Source organism: Podarcis muralis, chromosome 4, assembly GCF_964188315.1.
Source record: "Podarcis muralis chromosome 4, rPodMur119.hap1.1, whole genome shotgun sequence".
Lineage (NCBI taxonomy): Eukaryota > Metazoa > Chordata > Lepidosauria > Squamata > Lacertidae > Podarcis > Podarcis muralis.
Window position 1 is genome coordinate 1,519,382 of NC_135658.1, and position 26,573 is coordinate 1,545,954.

At 51.1% G+C, this 26,573-nt stretch overlaps 3 protein-coding genes across 4 annotated transcripts in view; 1 reads left to right on the forward strand and 2 right to left on the reverse strand.

Annotated features, from left to right (window-relative positions):
* Positions 1-26,573, reverse strand: part of LOC114589664 (uncharacterized) — a 999,511-nt gene that overhangs the window by 276,438 nt on the left and 696,500 nt on the right. The window lies entirely within an intron of this gene.
* CDCA8 (cell division cycle associated 8) lies at positions 56-18,520 on the reverse strand. Of its 2 annotated transcripts, none has more exons than XM_028725544.2 (11): positions 18,415-18,520; positions 14,181-14,290; positions 12,606-12,734; positions 10,691-10,731; positions 10,048-10,123; positions 9,771-9,919; positions 7,587-7,648; positions 6,226-6,312; positions 4,865-4,991; positions 4,168-4,254; positions 56-898 (listed from the first exon to the last, which is right to left on the reverse strand). In XM_028725544.2, exons 2-11 carry the CDS (start codon positions 14,272-14,274, stop codon positions 857-859), a joined length of 894 nt encoding a protein of 297 aa, XP_028581377.2. In that variant the 5' UTR covers positions 14,275-14,290; positions 18,415-18,520; the 3' UTR covers positions 56-856. The 2 variants fall into 2 exon arrangements, with proteins under 2 accessions (XP_028581377.2, XP_028581376.2); XM_028725543.2 differs by having other exon boundaries at positions 18,411-18,513.
* Positions 24,118-26,127, forward strand: LOC114595222 (hemoglobin subunit beta-1-like). The gene is made up of 3 exons (XM_077927987.1): positions 24,118-24,277; positions 24,642-24,864; positions 25,874-26,127. Exons 1-3 carry the CDS (start codon positions 24,186-24,188, stop codon positions 26,000-26,002), a joined length of 444 nt encoding a protein of 147 aa, XP_077784113.1. The 5' UTR covers positions 24,118-24,185; the 3' UTR covers positions 26,003-26,127.

Here is a 26,573-nt window from a genome sequence, read left to right on the forward strand (position 1 = left end):
GGGGCTCGCTCAATAAAAACAATATGAACAATTATGACAGTAAGAACAAAAACAATAAGAACAAAAACAGGACAACTTTATTCAGCCAATAAACACCAGACACGGTATTTAAATTAACATAGTAGCTAAGACCTGGTGGAAAAAACCCCATACAAATCAAATATTTCTATACACCAAAACAGAAAAGCAAAAGGGGGGGGGGCTGAGTTCAGAGGGATTCATCAGGAGCCTGCAAAAGGACAGAAACGTTCCAAAATGTGCTTTTCCTTGAGTTGCAAACAATATAACCGTGTAGAAAGACAGAATGAGAATCCTGTTCTTTATCCTGGGAGGCGCCTGTCCAGCTCCCCCCCCCCCAGGGAAATGAGGACGGCCTCTGCCTGGGGACCCCCTGGCCCCAAATAGGAAAACGAAGGACCGGCAGCGGCAGAAGATTAAGGACTCTGGCCAGGCTGCCTTTGGAAGAGGCACCAGAAACCGGAGACTCAGAGAAGCCTTGGCGGGGGTGGCAAGAGGGACTCTGACCCCCATCCGTAGGGGAGAGAGGCCCCAGAGAGGCGCCCCCCCCCCATGGGAGCAGCCAGGAGCTGGGAGGAGAAGGAAGCAGCCCTGCACCCCCCTCTGCCCATCCAGTCAAAAGACCTGCGTCTTGCAAGAGCAGAAAGAGAGATGAGGGGGCTTCACTTGGGGGGGGGGGAGACTTTAAATGCTGATAAAACTTTGGCTGAGATGGGGACCATGGGCTGGGTTTGAACCCCCCCTTTTTTTTAAATAGGAAGCGGCAGAAGACTCAAATTCTCGGTGTCTTTGAGAGCGGCGTCGCCAGCAAGCCCTGAGCTCCAGCTTCCCAGTCACGCTACTTCTTCTGCACGCTGCTGCAGAGCTGCGCAAGGTGAGTCTGGAAGGAGGAAGAAGCAGAGGGAAGTTAAACGGCTGAACGTCCCTCTCCGCCCCGCTGGAAGGGACCCCAGGGGTCATCTAGCCCAGCCCCCTCCCACAAAAGGGGACGGCTGCATGCCCACTGGGAGGCTGATGGCCCATCGAGTCCAGCATCCTGTCCCCACAGTGGCCAAATGTCCTTGTCAACCTAGGGACCCAGATAGACTGCCCCTGGACCTGTGCAGTGGTCAGGTGGGATTACTATGAGGAATTATGAAATATGCATCAAGCCATTGTGTCCGCAATGAAAGCACTGCGTTGACTGGGTTTGATTCATTGACAATACCGTATTTTTCGCCCCATAGGGCGCACCGGCCCATAGGACGCACCTAGTTTTTTGGGGGGGAAATAAAGGGGAAAAAAATGATTCCCCCCCCCCAGGTGCGGGGCTGGGGCGGGGGAAGCCCGAGTTTCCCCCGACCCCAGAACAGGCTGCTATCCGCTAGCCCTGGGAGAGCCGCGCAACTTCGCGCAGCCCTCCCACAGCTTGCAGAGAGCTGTGCTAAGACCAAAGCCTGGGGGGCGCTGAGCTCAGTGCCCCCCCAGGCTTCGGGTGCAGGCACCTCTCCCCAAGCCGTGGGAGAGCTGCGTGAAGTCGCACAGCTGTCCCACGGCTTGCGGATAGCTTCCTGAAGCCTGGAGAGCAAGAGGGGTCGGTGCGCACCGACCCCTCTCGCTCTCCAGGCTTCAGCGAAAGCCTGCATTCGCCCCATAGGACGCACACACATTTCCCCTTCATTTTTGGAGGGGGAAAAGTGCGTCCTATAGGGCGAAAAATACGGTAATTTCTGATCAAATCCCACAAGCCTCTCCACCTCTGCTCTTTGCTTTCTCTACGCCTGACAGGCACGTATAAGCATTCTGAAAAACAGACCAGGCATCCTAGGCCATAAAGTTAATAGGTAGCTTTGACGTACCCTTCCTTGGTTTTGTTAGTCTTAGGGCCAGGAAACAGTTTCACATGAAGGTGATAAAGATACCTATCTTCCTTGCCATCCTTCCTCTTGTTTTACTGCTTGTTTATGACCTCTGGGATTTTGCTGAATGCATTCCTCTAGTCCTGTTTTATTTACTCTCAGATATGCATGCATGCTCAAGGTAGTCCTTGTAGTTAAAAGAATTTCTTCTGATCTGACTTTGTCCCACATGTTTGTTTGCTTTTAATGCTCAGAGGAAATCTGATTGGTTCTTACAAACGCTGTGTAAAAAGTTCTTTTGTGAATAAAACGACCTGGGCCAAGGGGGGGGGGGAGAGGATTATTATTATTATTGGCACTCCTCCCAGAGTCTTGCTGGTCAAGCCTCGTGTGTATTTTATTAATCAGAGTCCAATCCTTCCTTGTTTTGGGAACCCTACAGACCTGGAGGCTCCATAAGGGCACCAGAAGAGGAACTAGGTGGATCAGGCCCGTGGCCCATGCAGCCCAACATGCCGTCCTCACAAGTGGCCAGCCAGGTGCCCATCATGGGAAAGCTGCAAGCTGGAGCTAAGCGTAAGGGCAACTCTCCCGGGACTCATGTTCCCATGTGGTGGGGGTGTGAACATGTACAGGTTTTTTGGGCAAAGGGTCCAGAGGTAGCATTATTATCCATTTACGACAGGGTGGAAGGTTCGCAGGCTATGAAGGACTTGCTCACAAATTCATGGACAGCTGCCAGAGTTATTATAGCTAGAAAGCGGAAGGGGCTGGGTGAATATAAAATGGAAGAATGGTACAAAGAGGTGGGGGGTATAGCTATTCATGAGAAATTAACATGTGCTATTATGGTAAGACGGGGAACATGCAGGAGAAATGATTTTGAGGAGATATGGAAGGTGTTTGCAGAATTTGTGCTGCTAAAACAGAAAAGAGTCAAACCATTGCAAGAGGTGTTGAAATTTTGGGAGGTTGGATAGTTACAATGGAATGGTCTCGAGTGTGGGTGCACATTTTTATTCTTATTTGTTTATTCTTATGACTTTGTCAAAATAAAAAATAAAATTATATAAAAAACCTAAAAAAGAGAGCAACTCTCTGTTCCTGTGGTTTCCAGCAAGTGGCATTCGGAAGCATTTACTGCCTCTGACTTACAGTCCGAGCAGAGCCACTGTGGCCAGTAGCCCCAACTGCCCTCCCCTCCTTCGCAAATCTGTCTTATCCTCTTTTAAAGCCATTCAGCCTGGCAGCCGCAACTGCCTCCTGCAGAAGGGAGCTCCACAGTTAATAATAACAATAATAAATTTTATATCTACCCTGCCCTCCCCGGCCAGAGCCGGCCTCAGGGCAGCTAACACCAATACAATTTCAGCAAAAACATAATAAGAAAAAAACAAACAATTTAAAATACAGGTTAAAATGCAATTTAAAATGCAGCCTCATTTTAAAAGTCAAAACTATAAGGGGAGGGAAACATAAGGGTCAGACTGAGTCCAAACCAAAGGCCTGGCGGAACAGCTCTGTCTTACAGGCCCTGTGGAAAGATGTCAAGTCCCGCAGGGCCCTGGTTGCTTGTGACAGAGCGTTCCGCCAAGTTGGGGCCAGTACTGAAAAGGCCCTGGCCCTAGTTGAGACCGATCTAACCTCCTTCAGGCTCGGGTTCTGCAAAGTGTTGTTATTTGTGGACCGTAAGGTCCTCTGTGGGACATACCAGGAGAGGCAGTCCCATAGGTACGTGGGTCCTAGGCTGCATAGGGCTTGAAAGATCAAAACGAGCACCTTCAACCTGACCCTGTACTCCACTGGGAGCCAGTGCAGCTGGTAAAGCACTGGATGAATGTGATCCCATGGCAAGGACCCCGTAAGGAGCCTCACTGTGGCGTTCTGCACCCGCTGGGGTTTCTGGGTCAGCTTCAAGGGCAGCCCTGCGTAGAGCGAGTTACAGTAGTCAAGCCTGGAGGTGACCGTCGCATGGATCACTGTGGCCAGGTCGGGGCGGGAAAGGTAAGGGACCAACTGCTTTACAGTTAAACTCTGTGCTGCATGAATAAGTCCTTCCTCTCCCCCGTCCTAAATCCCACCCTCCCTTTGGGAAGGAAGGCAACGCTTCCAGGGCGGAATCTGCAAACTGCTCCCCCCGATCAGGAATGGGCTGGGAGGAAGCCGAGGGCAGGATCCCACCCCTTTCCGCCAACCCTTGCACTCTTCCAGCTCAAGAGGAGAACGTTCCCACTCTAGAGAAGACAGCAGGAAGGATCCTGGGAAAGGGGGTGGGGGCCTTCCAGGCAGAAGCAGCGAGGCAGAGACTTACCGATAATTTCTTCACCCTCCCCAGCACCTCCGAGTCCAAGCGCCGCAGGTCCGTGGTGGAGAGTTCGCTGGCTCGGATGCAGACGCTCTGGGCAGGGCGAGAGGAGAAGGGAGTTACTCCACGTGGCCACTTGGGATTCGAGGGGGAAGGCTTTGGAAGGGAGTCTGGCAGGTGAGAAATGAACGGCTCCAAGCGGGCGGGAAGCATCCTGCCTCTTCTGCCGATCCGAAAGAACGAGGTGGGCACGTGCCAAAGCGCATGATGGGCTGCTGGATCAGGCCCATCGTGCCCAGTGTCCCTGGTCCCGCAGTGGCCAAATCCCCCTAGGAAGCCAGGTAGACTGCCTCTGGCGCTGGAGGTTCCAGGACGCCAGAAGATGACCCTTCTGGGGGCTAATCCAGCCCAGAACCCTCTTCCCATAGAGGCCGGTCAGATGCCCATTATGGGATCCGAGCGCAAGAGCAACTCTCCTGCAGTTTCCCAGGAACTGGGATTCGGAAGCATTTACGGCCTGCGACCGCAGAGTTAGAGTCAGAGACCCTCTGGCCATCGACGGGCCTTTGCCAGCCGAAGCAGCTGTCGCCGCCCACTAGGGACCACGGCGAGCGCCTGGCACCTGTGCCCGCCCCCCTCCCGGCACTCCCGTCTCCCCTGGTCCTGGGCTTCCTCGGCCGCGGGGCGCGGATCCGGGCCTTACCTCCCCTCGGCCGGAGGGAAGCGTGATGATGACGTCGCTGCTGTCGGCAAGGGGGCTCCCGTTGGCGGACACGCTGAAGACGCGCTCGTGCGCTGCCGGGGTCCGCAGGCCGGGCGTCTTGAAGATGCTGCAGAGGATATATGGAAGGCCGCGTGAGAAGCTCCCCTGGCGCGCCCATTGCCATGACAGGCACAACAAGGGCAGCCTCTCTCGTCTCCGATTGGTGGGGTTGCGAGGAATGTGTAAAGAAAAGGAATCCTGCATTTGCCTCTCCCACACAGCCTGCAAGAAATCTGGGGTAAGTAACATCCGATTGGTTGAAATATTTTTTTGGAGGTGGGGGGAACTTTTTATTAGTTCCTTGCGCCCCAAGGACTTCCGTCACAGGTTTACGCTCCTCTTTCTCCCTCCTTTCTTGCAAGGCCTTGGCAGCAGACGACACCTGGGCTCAGAGATCGGCATCATTTTTTTTTTATGTTCTATTTCCATTTCTAAAAAGAATATTCTTATACATTCAGATCATTTTCAATTTCTACACTTCTGGGATTACTTAAATCCCTCAGACACTCTCCCCCCCCCCCCCCCGGCCTGGTTTCCAATTTCCCCCTGTTTTTATTGCATCTGATTACGTTTTTCCCATCCATTTTATCATATTTTTCACCTTAAATCATACTAAGTTATAAGCCATATAACAATCCTGCTAACATTTTTAAGTATCTGCCCTGGTCCTTAAAATATTCTATAATTTTCCCCCACTCTTAACTAAATTTCTTATCATCTTAGTGTCTGATCTTCACGGTCATCTTTGCCATTTTGGCGTAGTCCATCACCTTGGTCATCTACTCTTCTTCGGCTGGGACTGAGATCGGCACCAATTTGCGACTGGGCCAAGTTCAAGGCCTTTCCATTAGCATAGAAAACCCTTAACTGCTTGGGATCAGTTTACCCGCGAGATCCCCTTACCCCACAGGCGCCCACACGACCCCTTCCGTCAGTGGAGTGGGCCCATAATACCTGCTCTGAACTCGCAAGAACTCAATCGTTTAGTATGGCAGCATGGAGCCTTTGGAACTCCCTGCCTCTTGAGATCAAGCAGGCGCCTCCCCACTAGCTCTTCCGGCACCCGCTAAAAACATCCCTGTAAATTTCATGAAATAAATGTTAAACAAGCCAAGAAGGCCCAACCCAGAGCCATCACCCTGGAAGAGGAGTTTTGCCCACAAATGCCAGGCAGCCAAGAAGGGGCAGCAAGGGGTATGTGTGTGTGTGCCCCCCACCTGGAGTCTCAACCGCAGCAGCTCTCGGAGCCTGGCCCCTCCCAATGTGCACTCAGTTCCCAGGTGGGCAGGGAGAGGGCTCACCTGGGGTCAAACTTGGGAGTGGGTGCCACAGTCAGGCCCTGTTGGATTGTCTGTCCAGCCGGGGTGGTAAACTTCACTTTGCTTCCCCTGTTAAAAAATAGAAGAAGAGAGCCATGGGGATGCAAAATTGCAAGAGGAGCCCAACTGCTGCATCGCGGCAAGGGCACACCACCCAACTTTTTCAGACCCTAAACCAGGACATGCGTCTTCTGGGGGCTGTGTGAGATCATCGCCCTGAAAAAGCGCTTTTTTGCGGGGGAGAGCGCAGCATACAAACTGGCCGCCGTGATCTCGCGCAAGGAAACAGAACGTCCCCTTTTCCTGACAAGACAGGACGGTTTGGGGGGACAGGAGGCGGGCAGGTGTGGAGGACTCCCTGTCCTGAATGGGGTGACTGTGCCCCTGAAGGACTAGGTGCGCAGCCTAGGAGTCATTTTGGACTCAAAGCAGTCCATGGACGAGCAGGTCAATTCTGTGTCCAGGGCAGCTGTCTCCCAGCTCCATCTGGTGCACAGGATGAGACCCTACCTGCCCACAGACTGCCTCACCAGAGTGGTGCATGCTCTAGTTATCTCCCGCTTGGACTACTGCAATGCGCTCTACGTGGGGCTACCTTTGAAGGTGACCCGGAAACTACAACTAATCCAGAATGCGGCAGCTAGACTGGGGACTGGGAGGGGCCGCTGTGACCACATAACACCGGTCTTGTACTGGCTCCCAGTACATTTCCGAGCACAATTCAAAGTGTTGATGCTGACCTTTAAAGCCCTAAATGGACTCTGCCCAGTATACCTGAAGGAGCGTCTCCACCTCCATCGTTCTGCCCAGACACTGAGGTCCAGCTCTGAGGGCTTTCTGGCGGTTCCCTCACTGTGATAAGCCAAATTACAGGGAACAAGGCAGAGGGCCTTCTCGGTAGTGGCACCCGCACTGTGGAAAGCCCTCCCATCAGATGTCAAAGAGAACAACAACTACCAGACTTTTAGAAGACATCTGAAGGCAGCCCTGTTTAGGGAAGCTTTTAATGTTTAACGGACCACTGTATTTTAATGCTTTGTTGGAAGCCGCCCAGAGTGGCTGTGGAGAAACCCAGCCAGATGGGCGGGGTATAAATAATAAATTATTATTATTATTATTCCTGGGGCGCTTGGAAGGTACGCAAGAGAAACACTCTCTGCTCCCGCGATTCCCAGACACCGGCACCCGGAAGAATCGCTGCCTCCAGCCAGGGAGCCACCGTGGCTGGTGGCCTTCAAGGTCCCTCTCCAGACGCATCAAGGCTGGCGGTCCTGAAAGCGACCCCACGGCCGGGACAGGGAGGGTCTCTTGGGAGGGAAGCACCTGCCCCGCCCCGCCCTTACCTTCTGCTGAAGCGAGTAGACCTGGCCGACGGAGGCCTGGGCTTCCGGGCCGACGCCTTTGCCTGAAATGCAGAAGCCGCAAATTGAGAATTATATGAAAATGATGTGCAGGTGGTACCTAACCCCGGTTAAACTAGCAAAAATGTGTAGAACAGGATCTAGTAAGTGTTGGAAATGCAAATAAATATATGGGTATGTTTTGGGGTGGATAAAAATCAATGGTTTTTCTTAAAACAATTTTTTTTTTAAAAAAACAGCTTTTTTATAATTTAAATTGGATTTTGGAAAAAAAATGCTTCTGGAGGAAAAATCTAAAGATAGTTTATTTAAGTTACAGTATAGTACAAAGGCTATTCTTCAGGAAATAAGGATTTCTTTTTAGTTTTTCATGTGTGCTAAAACTCAGTGTAAGGTGTGTGGGTATTTTTTAAAAAATCGTTTAACCACATCAGTTAACAAACATGGATACATATGCTATAATGTTTTTGTTTTAGTTAAATAAATTGTTTAAATTGTTATTAAGGAAATGATTACTTTTCTCCTTCCAATAAATTACAGCAGAAAAGTTGTCCAAATATAAACAGTTAGCTTATTAAACCTCACAATCATTTCATAATTACCGTATTTTTTGCACCATAACACTCACTTTTTGAAAGTAAGGGGAAATGTCTGTGCGTGTTATGGAGGGAATGCCTACGGGTGGCATGCCTACGGGTTTTCCTCCTCTAAAAACTATGTGCGTGTTATAGAGCGAAAAATACGGTATCTGTCTATGTAATTCTAATAGTATAACTGCATCAGTAATTTTTTTCTATAACTGTAAAAACTACTCTGAAAATTTATTATTCCAAAAATATTAAGATTATACCAGCAAGAATGAGTCTTTCTGTAAAAAAATATATGATTTAAATGAAGTCTTACTGACTAGTGATTTAAATCAATTCAATTTAAATCAAATGCACCCTGGTACGTTTTACCATGTGTGGTGGAAATGTAAGATGGTTAAAAATTTATGGGGAATGATTTATAGTGAAATGAAAGAAATGTTTATAGTGACCTTTGTTAAAAAACCAGAAGCCTTTTTATTAGGTATTGTGGGAGAGGAGATTTCAAAAGACCAGAATTGTTCTTCGAAATATAAAGCAGCATAGAAACAAGAGTAACGGCAACAGCAAGAACCAGCGTTTGAAATCCCTCAGGTGCTCCTGGCGCAGGTCCAGCTGCGACCACGTGGAGATTTCTAGGCTCCAGGCTGGCAGCCAGTTGAAAAACCTCTGCCTTAAGCCCCTAGTTAATGCCGTCTCCATTTCCCCCGTTTGGGCTTCTCCTCCTAGCATCCTGGGACGAGGGAATCGTTGTGAGAGGATGTTAAATTCAAGCAATGTAGCTGAGACTGTAGAATCATGGCTTGGGAGGGGAGCCCAAGGCCCATCTAGTCTGACCCCCTGGCGACTGCAACCTAGATTTAAGGTACCATTTGACTCTTAGCTTATATATCTCAGTTTGAAGAGAGCACAGCAGAGGTTATATTTTCTGAGAATCCTCCGGAAAAACAATCTCTCAAAGGACCTGTTGATGGCATTTGACCATTGTACTGTGGAGAGTGTATTAACTTATGGTCTGTGTGTGTGGTTTGGGAGCTGCATGGTCAGGGAAAAAACAACGCTATCCAGGGTTGTAAAGACTGCAGAGAGAATAATTGGGTGCACTCTTCCCACCTTGGATCAAATCTTTGCTTCCAGGTGTCATAAGAAAGCTGCAGAGATAGCGCAGGATAGTGCGCACCCCGGAAATGATCTCTTTCAGCTTCTGCCTTCTGGAAGAAGGTCCAGGGTTATAAAGACTAGGACTAGCCGGCTGAGAAACAGTTTCTATCCAAATGCGATTTTGGTTTTAAGTGTAAGGAGTCTCTGTGGGAGTATATTGTATTTTAAAAATGGGTTATCAGAGTTTTTAGGGGGCTAACCAGGTTGGGATAGATAGGATAGTAGGATCATTGGTTTTGAATGTCTTATGTAGATTCCCCCCCCCCCAATTTTGTTGTTCTGTATGGGACAATGACAATAAAGATTATCGTATCATATTTCTGGCACTGCTCTTGGGATCCCTTCCAAGCCCATAATTCTATGGAGTGGAGTTTTCAAGGAAGCAAAGTCCCGCCCCCCCCCATCGCCTGAGCCTCACCTTCCCTGCTTTCTGTGGAAGAGCCTCACTTCCCGGCTGGGGGGCCGCAGGATCCTCGCTCTGCTGCCTGGACCTCTTGCCCGCAGGCAGAGGAGAAGACGGCCCCGACTCCTCGCTGATGGTCTCCGCGGCCTGGCGGGCTCTCTTGGCTGGGAGACATTGAAAACACAAGAGGCACACAGAGGGTGAGGTGCCATTCGCCAGCACCGCGGAGGACAGGGAAACTCATGAGGAGACCGCTCTGGCCCTCCAGCCCCCAAGGCGGCCCTTCACTGACCTTTCCTGGCCGTTTTGAGAGGGGTCTGAATAGCTTCAGAGGCCAGTTTGGTGATCTCCAGCATGTCCAAGTCAACCTGAGAAATTAGACAGAAGACTTGTGTAACACACTGGAAGGGAGGGAGGGAGGAGTTCAGCCTACACTCGAGTAGGACCCTGGCAGAGACAGCTGCCCGACTGGCATGTTCCCTCCCTCCTGGTCGTTCGTTCAGGAGCTTCATAAGCTTTCTTCAGCCCAAACATCACAGTCACCGATGCCAACAGACACTGGCACACTTAGGGATCCGCAGAGTTTGTGCATCATGTGTGACAGACCTCAGCAACTCAGCATTTTGGCTAATCTACTTTATTTACATATAAACACACACGGAGCACTGCACCATGGCGCCCTCTCTCTCTAGCATCAGATAGCAAAGAGGAAGAACAAAGGACAATAGTCCCACTTCACAGAACACAGGAACACAAACATCCTGTCTCCATCACTTCCCACTCTGTGGAGTCAAAACATACACCATCATGTGAAAGACAACAATCCCATGACTGCAGTCATGGAGCAGGAATTCTAACAGTTTTCTGGAGGAAGCTGCCTGGGGAAAAACATTGCAAGTTCCACCTGGAATTTGGTGATGGGGGGGGGCACCTACCGAGACGGCCTTCTCCAGGACTTGCTCGCATCCTCCGACACCTAGAGAGAAAGCAAGCGCCGTGATCAGAACACAACCAGCAACCAGAAAGAACAGCTGCAGCTTTGTCCTCCACGAGGGAAGGAGCTGAGCAACCAGCCAGAGAGAAGGGGGGGATTTCTTAGTGCAACACGCCACGCAGGAGGGATCCGGATAAGAGCTGCTCCTTGCCTGTGTTGCAGAGTGGCCTCCGCTAGGAGCTTCGAGGGCCTGTGCTGTCCATCACATTATAACCCGCCTTTTTATCCAAGTGGCTCCAGCGTTTGATCCTCACGACCCTGTGAGGCAGGTTCAGAGGAGCCAAAGGCCCCAGGCGGGGATTTGAACTCTGCTCTCTCCCAGGTCCTAGGCACTAACCACTATGAAATGCTGCCTCTCCCGAACAGGAACATTCTCCCAGCAGAGGTTCGGCAGAGGCCCCCTCGCTACCGGCTTCCTTTTTTGAGCCAGCAGGTCTGACCCAGGTTCTGTGTGTTTTGATCAGTCGCCTGAATGATCGTCTGCATTTATTTGCTTTATTTTAAATGATGCTTTCTAGCCCCAAAGGCCTGGATGCAGGTTGTGATGCGGCAGTACAGAAATACTTTTCTAAATAAATCAGGGCAAGTTGCTTTTCACTGGCATCGGTCGGCCTTGGGGGGGAGACAATGGAACAGTGTGCCTTGGGCGGGGGGGAGCCAAAATTAGTGTGTCAAATTTACTTTAGATTAAATAAGTTAGAGTTAGCTGGACCATAAAGAAGGCTGATTGCTGAAGAATGGATGCTTTTGAATTCTGCTGCTGGGGGAGACTCTCGAGAGTCCCATGGACTGCAAGAAGATCAAACCGATCCATTCTGAAGGAAATCAGCCCTGAGTGCTCACTGGAAGGCCAGATCCTGAAGCTGAGGCTCCAAGACTTTGGCCACCTCATGAGAAGAGAAGACTCCCTGGAAAAGACCCTGATGTTGGGAAAGATGGAGGGCACAAGGAGAAGGGGACGACAGAGGACGAGATGGTGGGACAGTGTTCTCGAAGCTACCAGCATGAGTTTGACCAAACTGCGGGAGGCAGTGGAAGACAGGAGTGCCTGGTGTGCTCTGGTCCAGGGGGTCACGAAGAGTCGGACACAACTAAACGACTAAACAACAACAACAACAAGTTGGAGTTCTTGTTATTAAATATACCAAGACAAAAGCACACCAAGAACTCTGGCCAATGTAAGTTTCAGTAGTGCGAGTGGTCCCTACTCACAAGTCAATAGTCAATAGTTAACAAAAACTAATCCATTCAAAAGTATGTATTCTGACAATTAGAAGCCAGTGGTTGTTATCCCTGAGAAATGTAGAAAATAACGGGATATATTTATCCGAAAGTCTTCAAACTTACACAACCCTTTAAAAATTAGCTGATGAAGGTGAATACATCGAAACAGGGCCCTGTCCTGGCTTCTAATTCATAACAGACTTTTACTTCTGCTCTTATGATTGAAACTGAGTCTGCAAGCTGATAAATTATAAGGATCAACATTATTGTCGAATGAAAAAGAGAAAATCTTTGTAACGAATTATTGTCTTATACATATCTTTATGAGTTTGAGATCTCTGTTAGAGTTTGTAATCTCTACTTGAGTTTGTAATTCTTGTCAGAATACATACTTTTGAATGGATTTTTTCTTGGTAACTTTAGAGACATTCAAAGAGGGCTAGAAAGATATTTCTCCTCCGCTGCCTCCCCAAGGCCTCCTTCCCTGTTCACTTTGCTCTTGCGCAGACCAGATCTTCTGCGAAAGCTCCGGGCGCTCAGGACCCCTGGAAGCACCTGCACCCCACAAGACCCCAGAAATTCACCCCCCCCCCAACCAAGCTCCATGCCTAATGCTTGTCAGAGCAAAGTACCGTAGAAGCTGAGCCAGTTTATGTCCCTCAGGGCCACGGGATGGCGGAAGATTTCCATGTCGTACATGTTGTCGATTTCCTTCAGGAGAACCTCTTCTTCCATCCGGATGCGGTCGATGCGCAACTTGACTAGGGAGGAAGCAGAGAAGAGGCACGAGGAAGAGAGGGGCTCCGGATCCGCAAGGGGAGCCCTGCCCATCTAAGTCCAGCCTCCTCCTCTCTCGGTGGCCAGCCAGCTGCCCTTAATGGGAAACCAGCAAGTGGGGTCTGGGCACGAGAGCAGCCTTCTCCCCACACTGCCCCACGGTTTCCAGGAGCCCTCCATAGCCCTCTCCTCCTCCAAGGATTTCTTTCAAAGCCATCTAAGTTGATGGCCAGCACTGCCTCCTGTGGGGAGGGAGTTCCACAGTCTCTCTCTAACCTGAATCTCCCAACATGGCAGTTCCATCGGATGCCATGCAGGATTTTTATAAACTTTAACAACGGCAGCAGCAACGAGAACAATTTATTATGCTCTGGGCGGCTCCCAACAGAATATTAATAATAATAATAAAGCAAAAAACCATCAAACATTCCCTAATCAGGGCTTCCTTCAGATGTCTTCTAAACATGAGGTGTTTATTTCCTTAACATCCGATGGGAGGGCGTTCCACAGGGCAGGCGCCACTACCGAGCAAGCCCTCTGCCTGGCTCCCTGTAACTTGGCTTCTTGCAGGGAGGGAACTGCCAGAAGGCCCTCGGAGCTGGACCTCAGTGTCTGGGCAGAACAATGGGGGTGGAGACGCTCCTTCAGGTCTACTGGACCGAGGCCGTATAGGGCTTTAAAGGTCAGCACAAACATTTTGAATTGTGCTCGGAAACATACTGGGAGCCAATGTAGGTCTCTCAAGATTGGTCTCGAAAACCGCTCCCAGTCACCAGTCTGCCACATTCTGGATTAGTTGCAATTTCTGGGTCACCTTCCAAGGTAGCCCCACGTAGAGTGCATTGCAGTAGTCCAAGCAGGAGATAACCAGAGCATGCACCACTCTGGTGAGGCGATCTGCAGGCAGGGAGGGTCTCATCCTGCGTACCAGATGGAGCTGGTAAACAGCTGCCCTGGACACAGACTTGATCTGCACCTCCATGGACAGATGTGAGTCCAAAATGACTCCCAGGCTGTGTACCTGGTCCTTCAGGGGCACAGTTGTCCCATTCAGGACCAGGGAGTCCTCCACACCTGCCCGCCTCCTGTTCCCAAAAACAGTACTTCTGTCTTGTCAGGAGTCAGCCTCAATCTGTTAGCCGCAATCCATCCTCCAATCACATCACCTCTTCCTCTAAACTAAAAAGTCCCAAATTCAGGAACTTTTCTTTGTAGCGCAGGTTGTGTGTGTGTGTGTGTGTGTGGCTGCCTCCCCCTTCATCATTTTGGGTGCCCTTTTCCAACTCTACAATATCCCTTTTGAGGTGAGGCGTCCAGAAGTGCCCCCAGTGCCCCAGAGATGTGTATCATGGCATCATGAGAGCGACAGTTTCATTTGGCATGAAGCTCAGAGCAGAAGAAGCTCTCCTGAGTCCGGCAAGTAAGCTTACCTTCCCGGTTAAAATCCTTGAGAAACGCATCCACCTTTTTGCTTCTGACCGAGTTCTTGTTGCCGGCCCTCGAGTTTTTCTTCTTCTGAGGCATGGCAAGGAGACGAGTTCTAGGGGGAAAGACCAAAACGTTGTCACAGAAGGGGCAGAGCTGGGCCCCCAGCTCAAGAGGGCACAACCACACAGGTTAATACATTGGCAGAATTTTAAGAACACTTGTAATTTTAGAAATAGTACAGGAAATTTGAGGTTAGAAAAATAATTTGGAGTAGAAATGAGCTGCAGTTGAAAAGAAAATTCAAGGAACCGGGGGGGGGGGGAGTCACAGGATTCAGAGAATCCCATTTTATGGATTCAATATTGTTTTTGTGTATATTTTTGTGTAAGGCTCTCTACCTTTTATCATTGGGGGCAGCAGAGAGAGGGAAACTGCTCTGTTAATCTACATTAAAAACAACTTAGAAAGAGTAAAAGTTTCAAAGTCTTAGAATAAAGGAAGGAAGTCAAGATGTGTATATGTATGTAACGATTAGATTAGAATGATGATATGGTTTTGTTTGTAGATGTGTGTTGTTCTTTTGTTCTTTTTTCTCTTGGGTGTTTTTTTCTTGTTTGTACTGTTTTGTTTTGGATTCAATGTTCGCAATTTTTGTTGTAATTTTGCATTGAAAATAAAAAAAAATATCAAAAAGAGAGAGAGGGAAACTGCTCTGATGGCTGGGGAAGGGGCTACCCTAAAAAGTGGCAGATTCTCCTTCCTTGCAGGTTTTAAAGCAGAGGGGTGGGCAGGCCCCCTGCCAGGGATTATTTAGCTCTGCTTCCCGCATTGCAAGGGGGCTTGGACTAGATGGCCTTTGGGGGCCCCTCCAACTAAGTGATTCCAAATGCAGCCCTTTCTCTAGCAACCTGGGTGCAAAAGAAGCCCTCATCACATCCCCATCCTTTCCCTGGGAAGATGAACATGCAATCAGCAGCAATGATAATCCTGATAAGGACAAAAGGTACTTAAACTGTCCCCCAACTTCGCTAGGGTCTCTCCCTGAGGGTTCAGAACGGGTCAGGGTCAAACAAGAGGCGGCAGCCAGGCAAATGGAAGCCAAACAGCTGTTAGGAAACCCAGATCGTTTATTGCTGTGGCAAGGTAAACCAGGAATAGAATCATAGAATCATAGAATCATAGAGTTGGAAGAGACCACAAGGGCCATCGAGTCCAACCCCCTGCCAAGCAGGAAACACCATCAGAGCACTCCTGACATATGGTTGTCAAGCCTCTGCTTAAAGACCTCCAAAGAAGGAGACTCCACCACACTCCTTGGCAGCAAATTCCACTGTCGAACAGCTCTTACTGTCAGGAAGTTCTTCCTAATGTTTAGGTGGAATCTTCTTTCTTGTAGTTTGGATCCATTGCTCCGTGTCCGCTTCTCTGGAGCAGCAGAAAACAGCCTTTCTCCCTCCTCTATGTGACATCCTTTTATATATTTGAACATGGCTATCATATCACCCCTTAACCTCCTCTTCTCCAGGCTAAACATGCCCAGCTCCCTTAGCCGTTCCTCATAAGGCATCATTTCCAGGCCTTTGACCATTTTGGTTGCCCTCCTCTGGACACGTTCCAGTTTGTCAGTGTCCTTCTTGAACTGTGGTGCCCAGAACTGGACACAGTACTCCAGGTGAGGTCTGACCAGAGCAGAATACAGTGGCACTATTACTTCCCTTGATCTAGATGCTATACTCCTATTGATGAGGCCCAGAATTGCATTGGCTTTTTTAGCTGCCGCGTCACACTGTTGGCTCATGTCAAGTTTGTGGTCAACCAAGACTCCTAGATCCTTTTCACATGTACTGCTCTCAAGCCAGGTGTCACCCATCTTGTATTTGTGTCTCTCATTTTTTTTGCCCAAGTGCAATACTTTACATTTCTCCCTGTTAAAATTCATCTTGTTTGTTTTGGCCCAGTTTTCTAATCTGTCAAGGTCGTTTTGAAGTGTGATCCTGTCCTCTGGGGTGTTAGCCACCCCTCCCAGTTTGGTGTCATCTGCAAATTTGATCAGGATGCCCTTGAGTCCATCATCCAAGTCGTTGATAAAGATGTTGAATAAGACCGGGCCCAAGACAGAACCCTGTGGCACCCCACTAGTCACTCTTCTCCAGGATGAAGAGGAACCATTGATGAGCACCCTTTGGGTTCGGTCAGTCAGCCAGTTACAAATCCACTGAGTGGTAGCATAGTCAAGACCGCATTTTACCAGCTTCTTTACAAGAATATCATGGGGCACCTTGTCAAATGCCTTGCTGAAATCAAGGTAGACTACATCCACTGCGTTCCCTTCATCTACCAATAGTTCTAGCCTCCTTCCACCTGCCTTGCTCCACCCTCTAGTCTCTGCTCTCAATATGTAGTGTATTATTTTATGTACTGTGGTTTGCCGTTGTTTTATTGATTATAGCTTAGAAATTATTTATTGTAACTGTCAAGTGGATTTCTGTTTAACTTTTATATGTTGATATTATTATTTTATTCCTGCCAACTTAGCAGTTCAAAAGCACGTCAAAGTGCAACCAGATAACTAGGTACCGCTCTGGCGGGAAGGTAAACAGCGTTTCTGTGCGTTGCTCTGGTTCGCCAGAAGTGGCTTAGTCATGCTGGCCACATGACCTGGGAGCTGTCTGTGGACAAACGCCAGCTCCCTCGGCTTATAGAGCAAGATGAGTGCGCAACCCCAGAGTCGTCTGCGACTGGACTTAACGGTCAGGGGTCCCTTTACCTATTATTTTATACTATTCTGATAATGGTTGAATGTTACTTTTTTTGATGTAGTTGCTTATTTTAAAGTTTTGTTTTATTATCACATTTTTGTATAGCATTAGATTGTTATAGGATGTACATTTTTTGTTCCTTCAGCTTGTAAACCACCTTGAGTATTGTAAGATAGAAAGACGGCATACAAATTAAAAATGAGGAGCAGGAGGAGGAAGCAGCAGCTCAGACCAAGGGGCACATGGCCTCTTCCCACAATTTCCCATAGCACATTTCACACAGCACGATCCAATCATCACAGAAAAGGCGTGTGAGATCCAGACATGCCCCTGTCCGTCCTGCATGGCTCCCACTTCACACCTGTCAATGTTTACATGTCCCTTGGCCAGGAAGGATCCCTGGCCCCTGGCTCTTCCTGGGTCTCATCTAGAGATCACACTAAGGGTGGCCAAATTCTGTGCGTCTGCCATAAAACTTAGAGAACAAGCTGTACTACCAAAATGATTAAGGTTTTAAATGACAAATTTAGGCTATATTTTAATGAGCAAGATTTAATACATATTTTAAACTGCCGCTATATCTGAATTGTCTCTGTTATACCCAATTGCAACCCAATGTATTCCTGTTGTGTCTTATGATTTTTCTGACATTGTAAGTGAGCTGGAACTGGTCTGTGACCGTAATAATAAAATTCAATTCCCTCTGACACCCCCTAGCCTGGTCCCTTTGTCAGGGCTAAACAGCTGGGTTTGGCAGCTGGATTGGGGGGTGAGATGCTGAGGACCTTAGGACACACCATGAGGATTTCGGAGTCCCTATTCCATCCAGGTCCGTATAGTCAAAGTTCTGGTTTTCCCAGTAGTGATGAATGGAAGTGAGAGCTGGACCATCAAGAAGGCTGATTGCTGAAGAATTGATGCTTTTGAATTATGGTGCAGGAGGAGACTCTTGAGAGTCCCATGGACTGCAAGAAGATCAAACCTCTCCATTCTGAAGGAAATCAGCCCTGAGTGCTCACTGGAAGGACAGATCGTGAAGCTGAGGCTCCAGTACTTTGGCCACCTCATGAGAAGAGAAGACTCCCTGGAGAAGACACTGATGCACAAGGAGAAGGGGGCGACAGAGGATGAGATGGTTGGATAGTGTTTTTGAGGTTACCAGCATGAGTTTGACCAAACTGCGGGAAGTAGTGGAGGACAGAGGTGCCTGGCGTGCTCTGGTCCATGGGGTCACGAAGAGTCGGACACGACTAAACACCAAATTCCACCCAGGTCATGAGTAAGCCCCCCCCCCCATCCTGCAACCAGAGGATGATATTATTATTATTATTATTATTATTATTATTATTAGCCCCATGATGCTTTTTTAATAAACTTTTTATGAGCGGGATAGTGTCTTTCTCCCCCCCCCCGCGACTTTGGGGATATATTTGGGGGCTCAGATGGGGGGCTCCCCCTCCCCTCCCCTCCTACCTGCCTCTTTCTCCTCCGCCGCTTCCCCGCGAGCTCCGCTCCGCCGCCTCCCCGGTTCAAACTTGGGCGCCTGCGACGCCGCAGCCAATCAGCGCGCCTCGAACGCCGGCTCGGCCAATGGGGAGGCGAGGCGGAAGAGCGGCCGCGCCGACTCCGGGCAGGAAGACTACGTTTCCCGGCATGCCGAAGCGCGACAGGGGCGGCGGCGGCGGCGGCGCGCTTAGAGCGCCTCTGGCGGCCGGCTCGGGAGATGCTGCTGCTGTTCAGCGAGGGAAGCGGGGCGAAGGCGGGCGCCTCGGGGCAGAGACCTCCGCGCGATCGTGGCCGGCGCCTCTTGGGTTGGGGGGGGGGAGGAGGAAGAGGGGGTTATTTCCCCCCTCCCTCTCTCTCCCTCTCTCTCCAGGCGCCCCGAAGGGAAGCGGGGCGGAGGCGGAGTGACTCCGTTTACACGGGAATCCGGAGCGACTGCGCAGGGGAAGCGGAGCCGCGGGGGGCGGGACGGGGGTTCCCTCCCAGGGGGCGAGAGGGGGCTCAGGGGGGCACAGCCGCAGGCTGGGGGGCTGCCTTGGCTTCGATGGGTCTCTATCTGCAGGTCTAACTCAGCTGAACTCCGGAGTGCCAAGTTGGAAGAAGATCCTAGGATTCTAGAGCTGCTCTAAAAGGCGTTTCAAAAAAATAAAAAATTGTTTTGTTTTAAAGTCACAATTTTTTTGTTTTGTTTTAAAGATGTGTGGAGAACCCAACTGAAGAATGTAGAAATTGAAATACTTGATTGTCACTTGTACAACTTGTATACAGTGGTACCTCGGGTTAAGTAATTCGTTCCGGAGGTCCGTACTTAACCTGAAACTGTTCTTAACCTGAAGCACCACTTTAGCTAATGGGGCCTCCCGTTGCCGCCGTGCCACCAGAGCCCAAATTCTGTTCTTATCCTGAAGCAAAGTTCTTAACCTATTTCTGGGTTAGCGGAGTGTGTAACCTGAAGCGTATGTAACCCAAGGTACCACTGTACAGTGAGATTACACAAGCACCCCCCACTCAGCTCTCTTAGTCTTAATTCCCCAAACCCGAAATTCAGTTGCCCTGTTGTTTTCATCTTTTGATTCAGCAGCCTAACAGCCCACGGATAGAAGCTGTTCTTTACCCTGTTGGTGCGACTAATCATGCTTCTATATCTTCTGCCTGAGGGCAGGAGAACAAGAAAGTGCCGGCCAGGGTGTGAATCATCCCTGAGAATTTTCCTCACTCTGAGGCAACGTTCTTCTGTTATTTCATCCAGCGGATTCCCGGGACAGCCCATAATATCTTGTGCTGTATTCACCACCCTCTGTAGGCACTTCCTATCAGTTGGTGTCAAGCCAGTGATGCAGTAGGAAAGGACACTTTCTATTGTGGACCGGTAGAAGGAGATCATCAAATGTTGATTGACACGTTCTTTCCCAAGACTGAGGAGATGGAGTCTCTCTTGGGCTTTCTTAACCACCTGGGTTGTATTGATTTTCCAAGTAAGGTCTTCACTGAGATAAACTCCTAGGAATTTAAAGGAAGAGACTCTCTCCACATAGCCCTCCCCGATGTCCAGCGGGGTTAGTTCTCCTCTCTTCCTCCGAAAGTCCAACACCATCTCCTTTGTTTTGCTAAATGAGAAAGGGAGACGCCGGGACCCCAGGAAGAGCGTTGCTCTTGCGTCACAGGCAACCGCTTGGCCCCTGTGAGAACGGGAGAATGAATGGACTGATCCAGCCACCTCTTCTTCCGTCCTTATAGAACCTCCAGGTGCAGGGGCAGTCTGCCTGGATTCCTAGGTCCATGGGGGGGGGGTAACTGACCGCTGCAAGGAGAAGATGCCAGACTGCACATTCAGTGATGTGACTGGGAGAGGGTGCATTTGGGGGGCTGGCAGTGGGGCTTGCTTTGGGGAGCGTAGAATGGCAGAGTTGGCAGGGGTCCCGTGTAGGAATCCCAGCTAAGAGCTGAAATGCACCCAGAGGGGCTGTGGGGGGGTGGGGAGGGGGGCAGAAATGCTGCAAAGTGACAGCCAAGGACGCGAATGTGATCCTCGCGGATGACCAGCCAGGCAGCAATGTGAAGTAAAGGAGCTGCTCTCCCTCCATACTTGGCACTGGGGGGGGGGGCTGAGGGGGGGGGGTCTTCTTCCAGGGCTGCTCAAACCTCTCCAAAGTCTGCCGCTTACAGGACCCTGGCTTTGCCCTGAGGGTTTCGCCGTGGGGTGCAGAGGCAAAGGCCTGCCCCACTGTTGGCTTGCCACTTAGAGTAGCAGCCTCTAATTGATGCTGTTAATTTTGCCATCTCCGCGAATTCAAGAAATCCGGCTCTCCATTCTAATAATTCTGGTATTTTATGGGTTTTCCAGTTTTTTGCCACTACAATTCTGGCTGCTGCAGCTGCCTAAAGGAATATATTCCTTTTATCCTTAGGGATGTCACTCAGTACCAAACCCAGCAAAAATGCCTCTGGTTTTTTTTAAAGATCGAACTCCTGAATGTCTTTTTAAGCTCTTCACGTATCATAATCCAGAATTGTTTCGCTTGCCACTAGGTGCTGCTGCTGCTGCTTTCTCATGCCTCAGGCTGACGCCCCACAACCCACACAGAGCCCCCACCTCTCCTGGCTGGTGCCACCCGTTCCCTTTGCTCAGGCAGCGAATGCCACCCCTCTCAGAAGCTCCTGGCGCCAGAGGCTGAGGTCTCCTCCGCAGAGCTCTCAGGAGGGGCTGCCTTTATCAGCCGCCTGCCAGGAGGCGCCTCCTGCCTGATACACCCCAAATCTCCCACAAACAGGTCTCCTCAGAGGCACCCAGGGCTGCTCCACTCACACACCCTCCTGCTGCACCCACAGCCCCAGGAGAAGTCCCCCTCCAGGTCCTCCAGGGGCCCGTCAGCCGGGTGCCAGGACTTGGGAAGCGTGGCCTCCACCCCACCTGGACCGGCCCCACAGGGCTGGCCCAAAACAGTCTGGAGAGCCACATGGGGGGGGCCCTCATGCGCTCCTCAAGCCGGACCCGCCCTGTCCTAAAGAGTCCAGACAAACAGACAACCTCTCTCTCAAAAAAAAATATTTAAAAATTCCTTCCAGTAGCACTTTAGAGACCATCACTAGAAGATGCTACTGGAAGGAGTTTTTTTATTTTGTTTCAACTACGGCAGACCAACACGGCTGCCTTACCTGTAACCTCTCTGTCTCTCAGCATAAGAAGAGCAGGCTGGGTCAGGCCAAAGGGGGCCCATCGAGTCCAGCCTTCCCCAAGGGGAAGCGCAAACGCAGGATCCGGCCGCAGAGCAAGTCTCTCCTCCTGCAATTCCAGCACCTGGCATTCAGAAGCATCGCTGCCTCTGACTGTGGAGCCCTGGTGGCTTCTGGGAACATGGCCAGAAATGCCCCCCAGGCTCTGGGGCAGCCCCCCAGGCCATGGGACACCCCCCAAGTCCAGTTCAGTTGCTGCACAAGTCTGGGAAACTCCTGTCTCAACCAGCCTCCCTTTTTCAAGCATCTGCCGGCCACTTGCCCCCAGGGGACCTCAGAGATCTTGGGCGCCAAGGAGGAGGAAGGCTGGGGTCTGTGGGGAGAGGCAGCAGAGGGCTCTGCCCAGGGGGGCCCAGGGGGGCCTCCGTGGGGCCTGACCAGAGAGGACCAGCTGGATGCTCAGGGGCCCAGAAGTCTCCGGGTGGCCCAGGGGAGGAGAGACTCTCCTGAGACCCCTGGCAGAAAAGGGGGAAGGAGGGCACTCTAAAATGATCCAGGGGAGGGGGCAGCTGCCCTGTGGGGAAAGGCTGGCATTTGGGGGCCTTTTTAGTTTAGAGAAAAGGGGAGAGCAAAAGGCGAAACGACAGAGGTTTATAAACCGACGCCTGGCCTGGAGAAAGTGGAAGAGAGAAGCTTTCCTCCCTCTCTCCTAACACTAGAACTCCTGACATGTCAGGAAGAGATTCAGGACTGATTACAAAGTCCTTCTTCATGCAGCACGGAGTTAATCTGTGGAACTCCCTGCCACAGGAGGCGGAGATGGCTCTGAAAGAAGATCGGACAATTTCGTGGAGGAAGATGCCAATGGCTCCTGCCAGGAGGGCTCTGCTGTGGCTCCGCTGTCGGTTGGAGGCAAAGATCCTTCTGAGGAGGGGAGAAAGGGCCTCTTGGGCTCTGGTTCTGGGGGCTGGTTTCCCTTGGGAGAATTCTGGCCCATCCTGTGGCCAATGTGGGCATGCTGGCCACCTCAGAAGGGCCTCATCCTGTCTGGCCAACCAGGCGCCTCTTCTGCAGCCCTCTCCCCACCCAGGTTCCCCAGGGAAGGAGACAGGTAGACTGCCTCTGCAGCTGGAGGCATCGCCTGGCCACAGAGACAAATGTGGCAAGTTACTTTAAACTCTTGTTTATTATTATTATTATTAGTAGTAGTAGTAGTAATTATTTATATCTCGCCCACCTGGCTGGGTTTCCCCAGCCACTCTGGGTGGCTCCCAACAGAATATTAAGAATAATAAAGCAATAAAACACCAAACATTCAAAACTTCCCTAAAGAGGCTGCCTTCAGATGTCTTCTAAAAGTCGGACAGACAGTTGTTTATTTCCTTGACATCTGGTGGGAGGGCGTTCCGCAGGGCGGGACCCACTACCGAGAAGGCGCTTTGAGCTTGCAGCCCCTCCTGGGACCTTGCAGGAAGGGTGGATCATAAATAAATGAGCTCCCTGCAGAAGCCTCTCCATGAAACTCCAAGGGCTGCCCTTCACGGTCAACGAGAGACACACGGCAGAGAGCCAACTGTGAACATTCACAGACCTTCTTCTCCAGCTCTGGAGTCTAGTCTCTCGGTGCTTGAAAGCCATCCACTCCCAGCTCTGTCTCCTCCCATGGAGCTGGCATGGCCGGCTTCAGGGGCTCTTCCCAGGCCAAGGAAGGCACATGGCAGAGAGCTAGCTCTTTCTTGCCCAATATAACACTCCCTAGGATGCAGCTGTTCCCAGGTCTGCACTCTATGAGCAGCTGCAACAACAGGGGCGACTCTCCCTCCCTCCGTTTATGCTCCTCACAGCCAGAGACTGCGCCTGCACGGAAGCTCCCTCTGCCCTTCCCTCTTCAGTCCCCTCCTGGTTCTGGGAGACGGAGGTTCAGGAGAAGGTGGGGAAGCCCCTGGCCCTTCCCTGGCCTGGCCTGCCTCATCCTCCTCTTCCTCCAGCTCTGAAGCGTCCCCTGCCTCTGCCTCTTGCCTCCCGACTGGCCCAGATCCCCACAGATCAGTGCCCCCTTCTTTCAAGCCAGACTCCAGCCCCTCTTCCCCCGGTGTCCTGCCAATCGTAGACACCCCCTTTTTGGAGGCTCATTGAGGGAAGCTCTGGGTTTGAGTCATCCCGGACATTTCCCTTGTGTCTCCCATTGCGCCTTCATCTGTGCAATGGGTCTAAATGCCATGAGATCTGTGGGGTGTGTTTTGCCCCTCAAAATGGCTCTCGGACTGTGAGCTTCCTGGGCTGTGTGCTCAGTCCTGGTCCTGGTGCTTGCGAGGAGATGATAAAGAGAGCAGCTGGGGCCTGATGTCTTCTAGAGAGAAGCAGCTATCTGGGGCCTCCTGCTCGGCCCAGGGCGCCACACCCCACGGCCAGCCTCTTCCCCCCTCCTGCTCCTCAGCCCCACCAAGCTGGGCCCCAGAGGAGGAGGAGGAGCTTTGGCCCAGGGTATAAAAGGCTCCAGCCCTGGAAGGAGCTCCAGCTCAGCCCAGAAGGTTTTCTCCAGCAGCCGAGAGAAGCTCACAGCCAGCCATCATGGTGCACTGGACCGCCGAAGAGAAGCAGCTCATCAACACTTGCTGGAGCAAAGTGGACGTGGCCGCCTTGGGTGGGGAGACCCTTGCCTGGTAAGGCCAGGGGTGGTTGCCTCTCTGGGCAGGCTGGGCAGGCTCTCCTCTTTCCACCTGGAGAATGACCATCCATGCCTCTCCCGGTGTGGTGTAGTGGTTAAGAGCGGTGGACTCGTAATCTGGGGAACCGGGTTTGATTCCCCGCTCCTCCACATGCAGCTGCTGGGTGACCTTGGGCCAGTCTCACTTCTCGGAAGTCTCTCAGCCCCACTCACCTCACAGAGTGTTTGTTGTGGGGGAGGAAGGGAAAGGAGAACGTTAGCCGCTGTGAGACTCCTTCGGGTAGTGATAAAGCGGGGTATGAAATCCAAACTCCTCCTCCTCTTCTTCTTCTTCTTTCTCCTTCCTTCCTTCTCTCCAGCATGATGATCGTCTTCCCCTGGACCCAGAGATTATTCACTCACTTTGGGGACATCTCCAGCCCTGCTGCCATCTGTGCCAATGCCAAAGTCAAGCAGCACGGCCACAAGGTCCTTGCCTCCTTTGGAGAGGCCATCAAGAACCTCGACAAGATCAAGGAGACCTTTGCCAAACTGAGCGAGCTGCACTGCGACAAACTCCACGTGGACCCCGTCAACTTCGGGGTGAGCCTGCCTGCCCCAAGGGCTGCCTGGGGGAGGGCGGGGGGGATGGGTGCCTGAGGTCCCCTCTGCAGGGTCACAATCCCCACACACGAATCATAGAACTGTTCTGTCGGAAGGGACCCCGAGGGACATCTAGTCCAAACCCCTGAGGGAATCTCATGACAGACGGCTCCTCACCCTCTGCTTAACAACCTCCAGTGAAGGAGAGTCTTCCAAGGGAGTCCGTAAAAGCTCTTAATCTTCAGAAAGTTCCTCTTAATATCTAATGGGAATCTCCTTTCTTGTTGTTTAAATCCATTGGTTTGGATCCTGCCCTCTTGCGCACCAGAAAACAAGTTCCAGCCTTCTCTTTTCTCATGCGTTTAACTTGTTTTAAACTTTGTGTGATTTTACCATATATTTTTATGTGATGCATTTTTTATGAAGCAGCGATATAGAGATATAAATCAATGAATTTTAACTAAACCCACATACCCAAGTAGGGGAGAGTTCCTTCTTTCTTTCACAATCCTCGTGGTGTCATCTCCTGGCGAGTCAGCGTGGCCTCCCTTCATCTGTGGGCACCTTCAGCCACGCCCTGAGCAAGCCAACCCCTTTACCTCGGAAAGAAGGGCAACTCGATGGACTCTCTTGCCTTCTGGCCCTTCAAATGGAGCCTGTGGGCCTTTGCCCTTCCTCCTTCTGACTTGTCCCTGGTCAAGCAAGGATCTGTCCGGCTAGCAGAGGCCGAGCCCAGGAGGTCCCTGGCAGGGGCCAGTTTGCTTCTTGGCACCAAACTCTCCTGGCATGGCAATGTCAGCCTGGGACGGTGTGGGGTTCTGTCTGTTGCCTCCTGGACCAGCCTCCTTCCAGGGGACCCCAAACCCCTTCATCCATCCCAGCTGGCCTTTGGGCTTGGCTTGACCCCACAGCCGCCAGCTGTGGCTGCATGGGGTGGGGGTTGTGGGGAGAGGGCGTTCCGCACATGGGCCCCCTGGCGGAAGGAGTCACCCCCTCTTTTCTCTTCCAGCTCCTGGGCGAGGTCCTCATCACCATGCTGGCCGCGCGCTTTGGGAAGGAATTCACCCCTGCTTACCACCATGCCTTCCACAAGCTGGTCAAGGTGGTGGCTCATGCGCTGGCCCGCCGGTACCACTGAGACACCCCCAGGGAGAAGCGGCCGTCTCCTGCTGGTCTCGCCACCCACCGGGTGGGGTGGGGGCCACCCCTTCCTGCCCCAATGTGATGCTTGACCCTCTAATAAATCCTTCCTCTGCAATCTGACCTGGTTTCCTGTGTCTCTTTCTCTGGGATGGGGGGGGGGGGAACAGGCCTGGGGGGAAGACCCCTCCTGTTAGCTAGCTGGCGGTGGGCTAGAAAAGTGTGTGTGTGTGGGGGGGGCTTCTTTGTCCTCTGTCACTCAAGAGGAACCATTCCCTCTTCTTATTCCTTTTGTTTAAGCATTTTTATTAATTTCCAATGATTCAAGTTCCAACCTTAACAACCTTGCTGCTGGTTCTGTTTTGCAGTTTATGATCTCATCTTTTCTAGCATGCACCTGCACTTTAGTCCAATTAAGCTCTAATTAACAAGAGAACCTCTGCTTCTTAATGGTGGCACAGGAGGTTTTTTGGCAGGCAAAGTGCTTTTGCACTCAGCGCCTCCCTGCCGCCCACAATCCATGCCAGAACGAGAGCCAGGTATTGAGACGAACTGCAAGGGAAGCCCTT

Coding starts and splice junctions, on each gene's coding strand:
- LOC114595222 (XM_077927987.1), top strand. CDS start 24,186: ATGGTGCACTGGACCGCCGAAGAGAAGCAGCTCATCAACACTTGCTGG. Junction 24,278..24,641: donor GGTGGGGAGACCCTTGCCTG/GTAAGGCCAGGG, acceptor CCTTCTCTCCAG/CATGATGATCGTCTTCCCCT. Junction 24,865..25,873: donor TGGACCCCGTCAACTTCGGG/GTGAGCCTGCCT, acceptor TTTCTCTTCCAG/CTCCTGGGCGAGGTCCTCAT.
- CDCA8 (XM_028725544.2), bottom strand. CDS start 14,274: ATGCCTCAGAAGAAGAAAAACTCGAGGGCCGGCAACAAGAACTCGGTC. Junction 10,124..10,690: donor TCCTGGAGAAGGCCGTCTCG/GTAGGTGCCCCC, acceptor CTAATTTCTCAG/GTTGACTTGGACATGCTGGA. Junction 899..4,167: donor GGAGGGTGAAGAAATTATCG/GTAAGTCTCTGC, acceptor TCCTCCTTCCAG/ACTCACCTTGCGCAGCTCTG.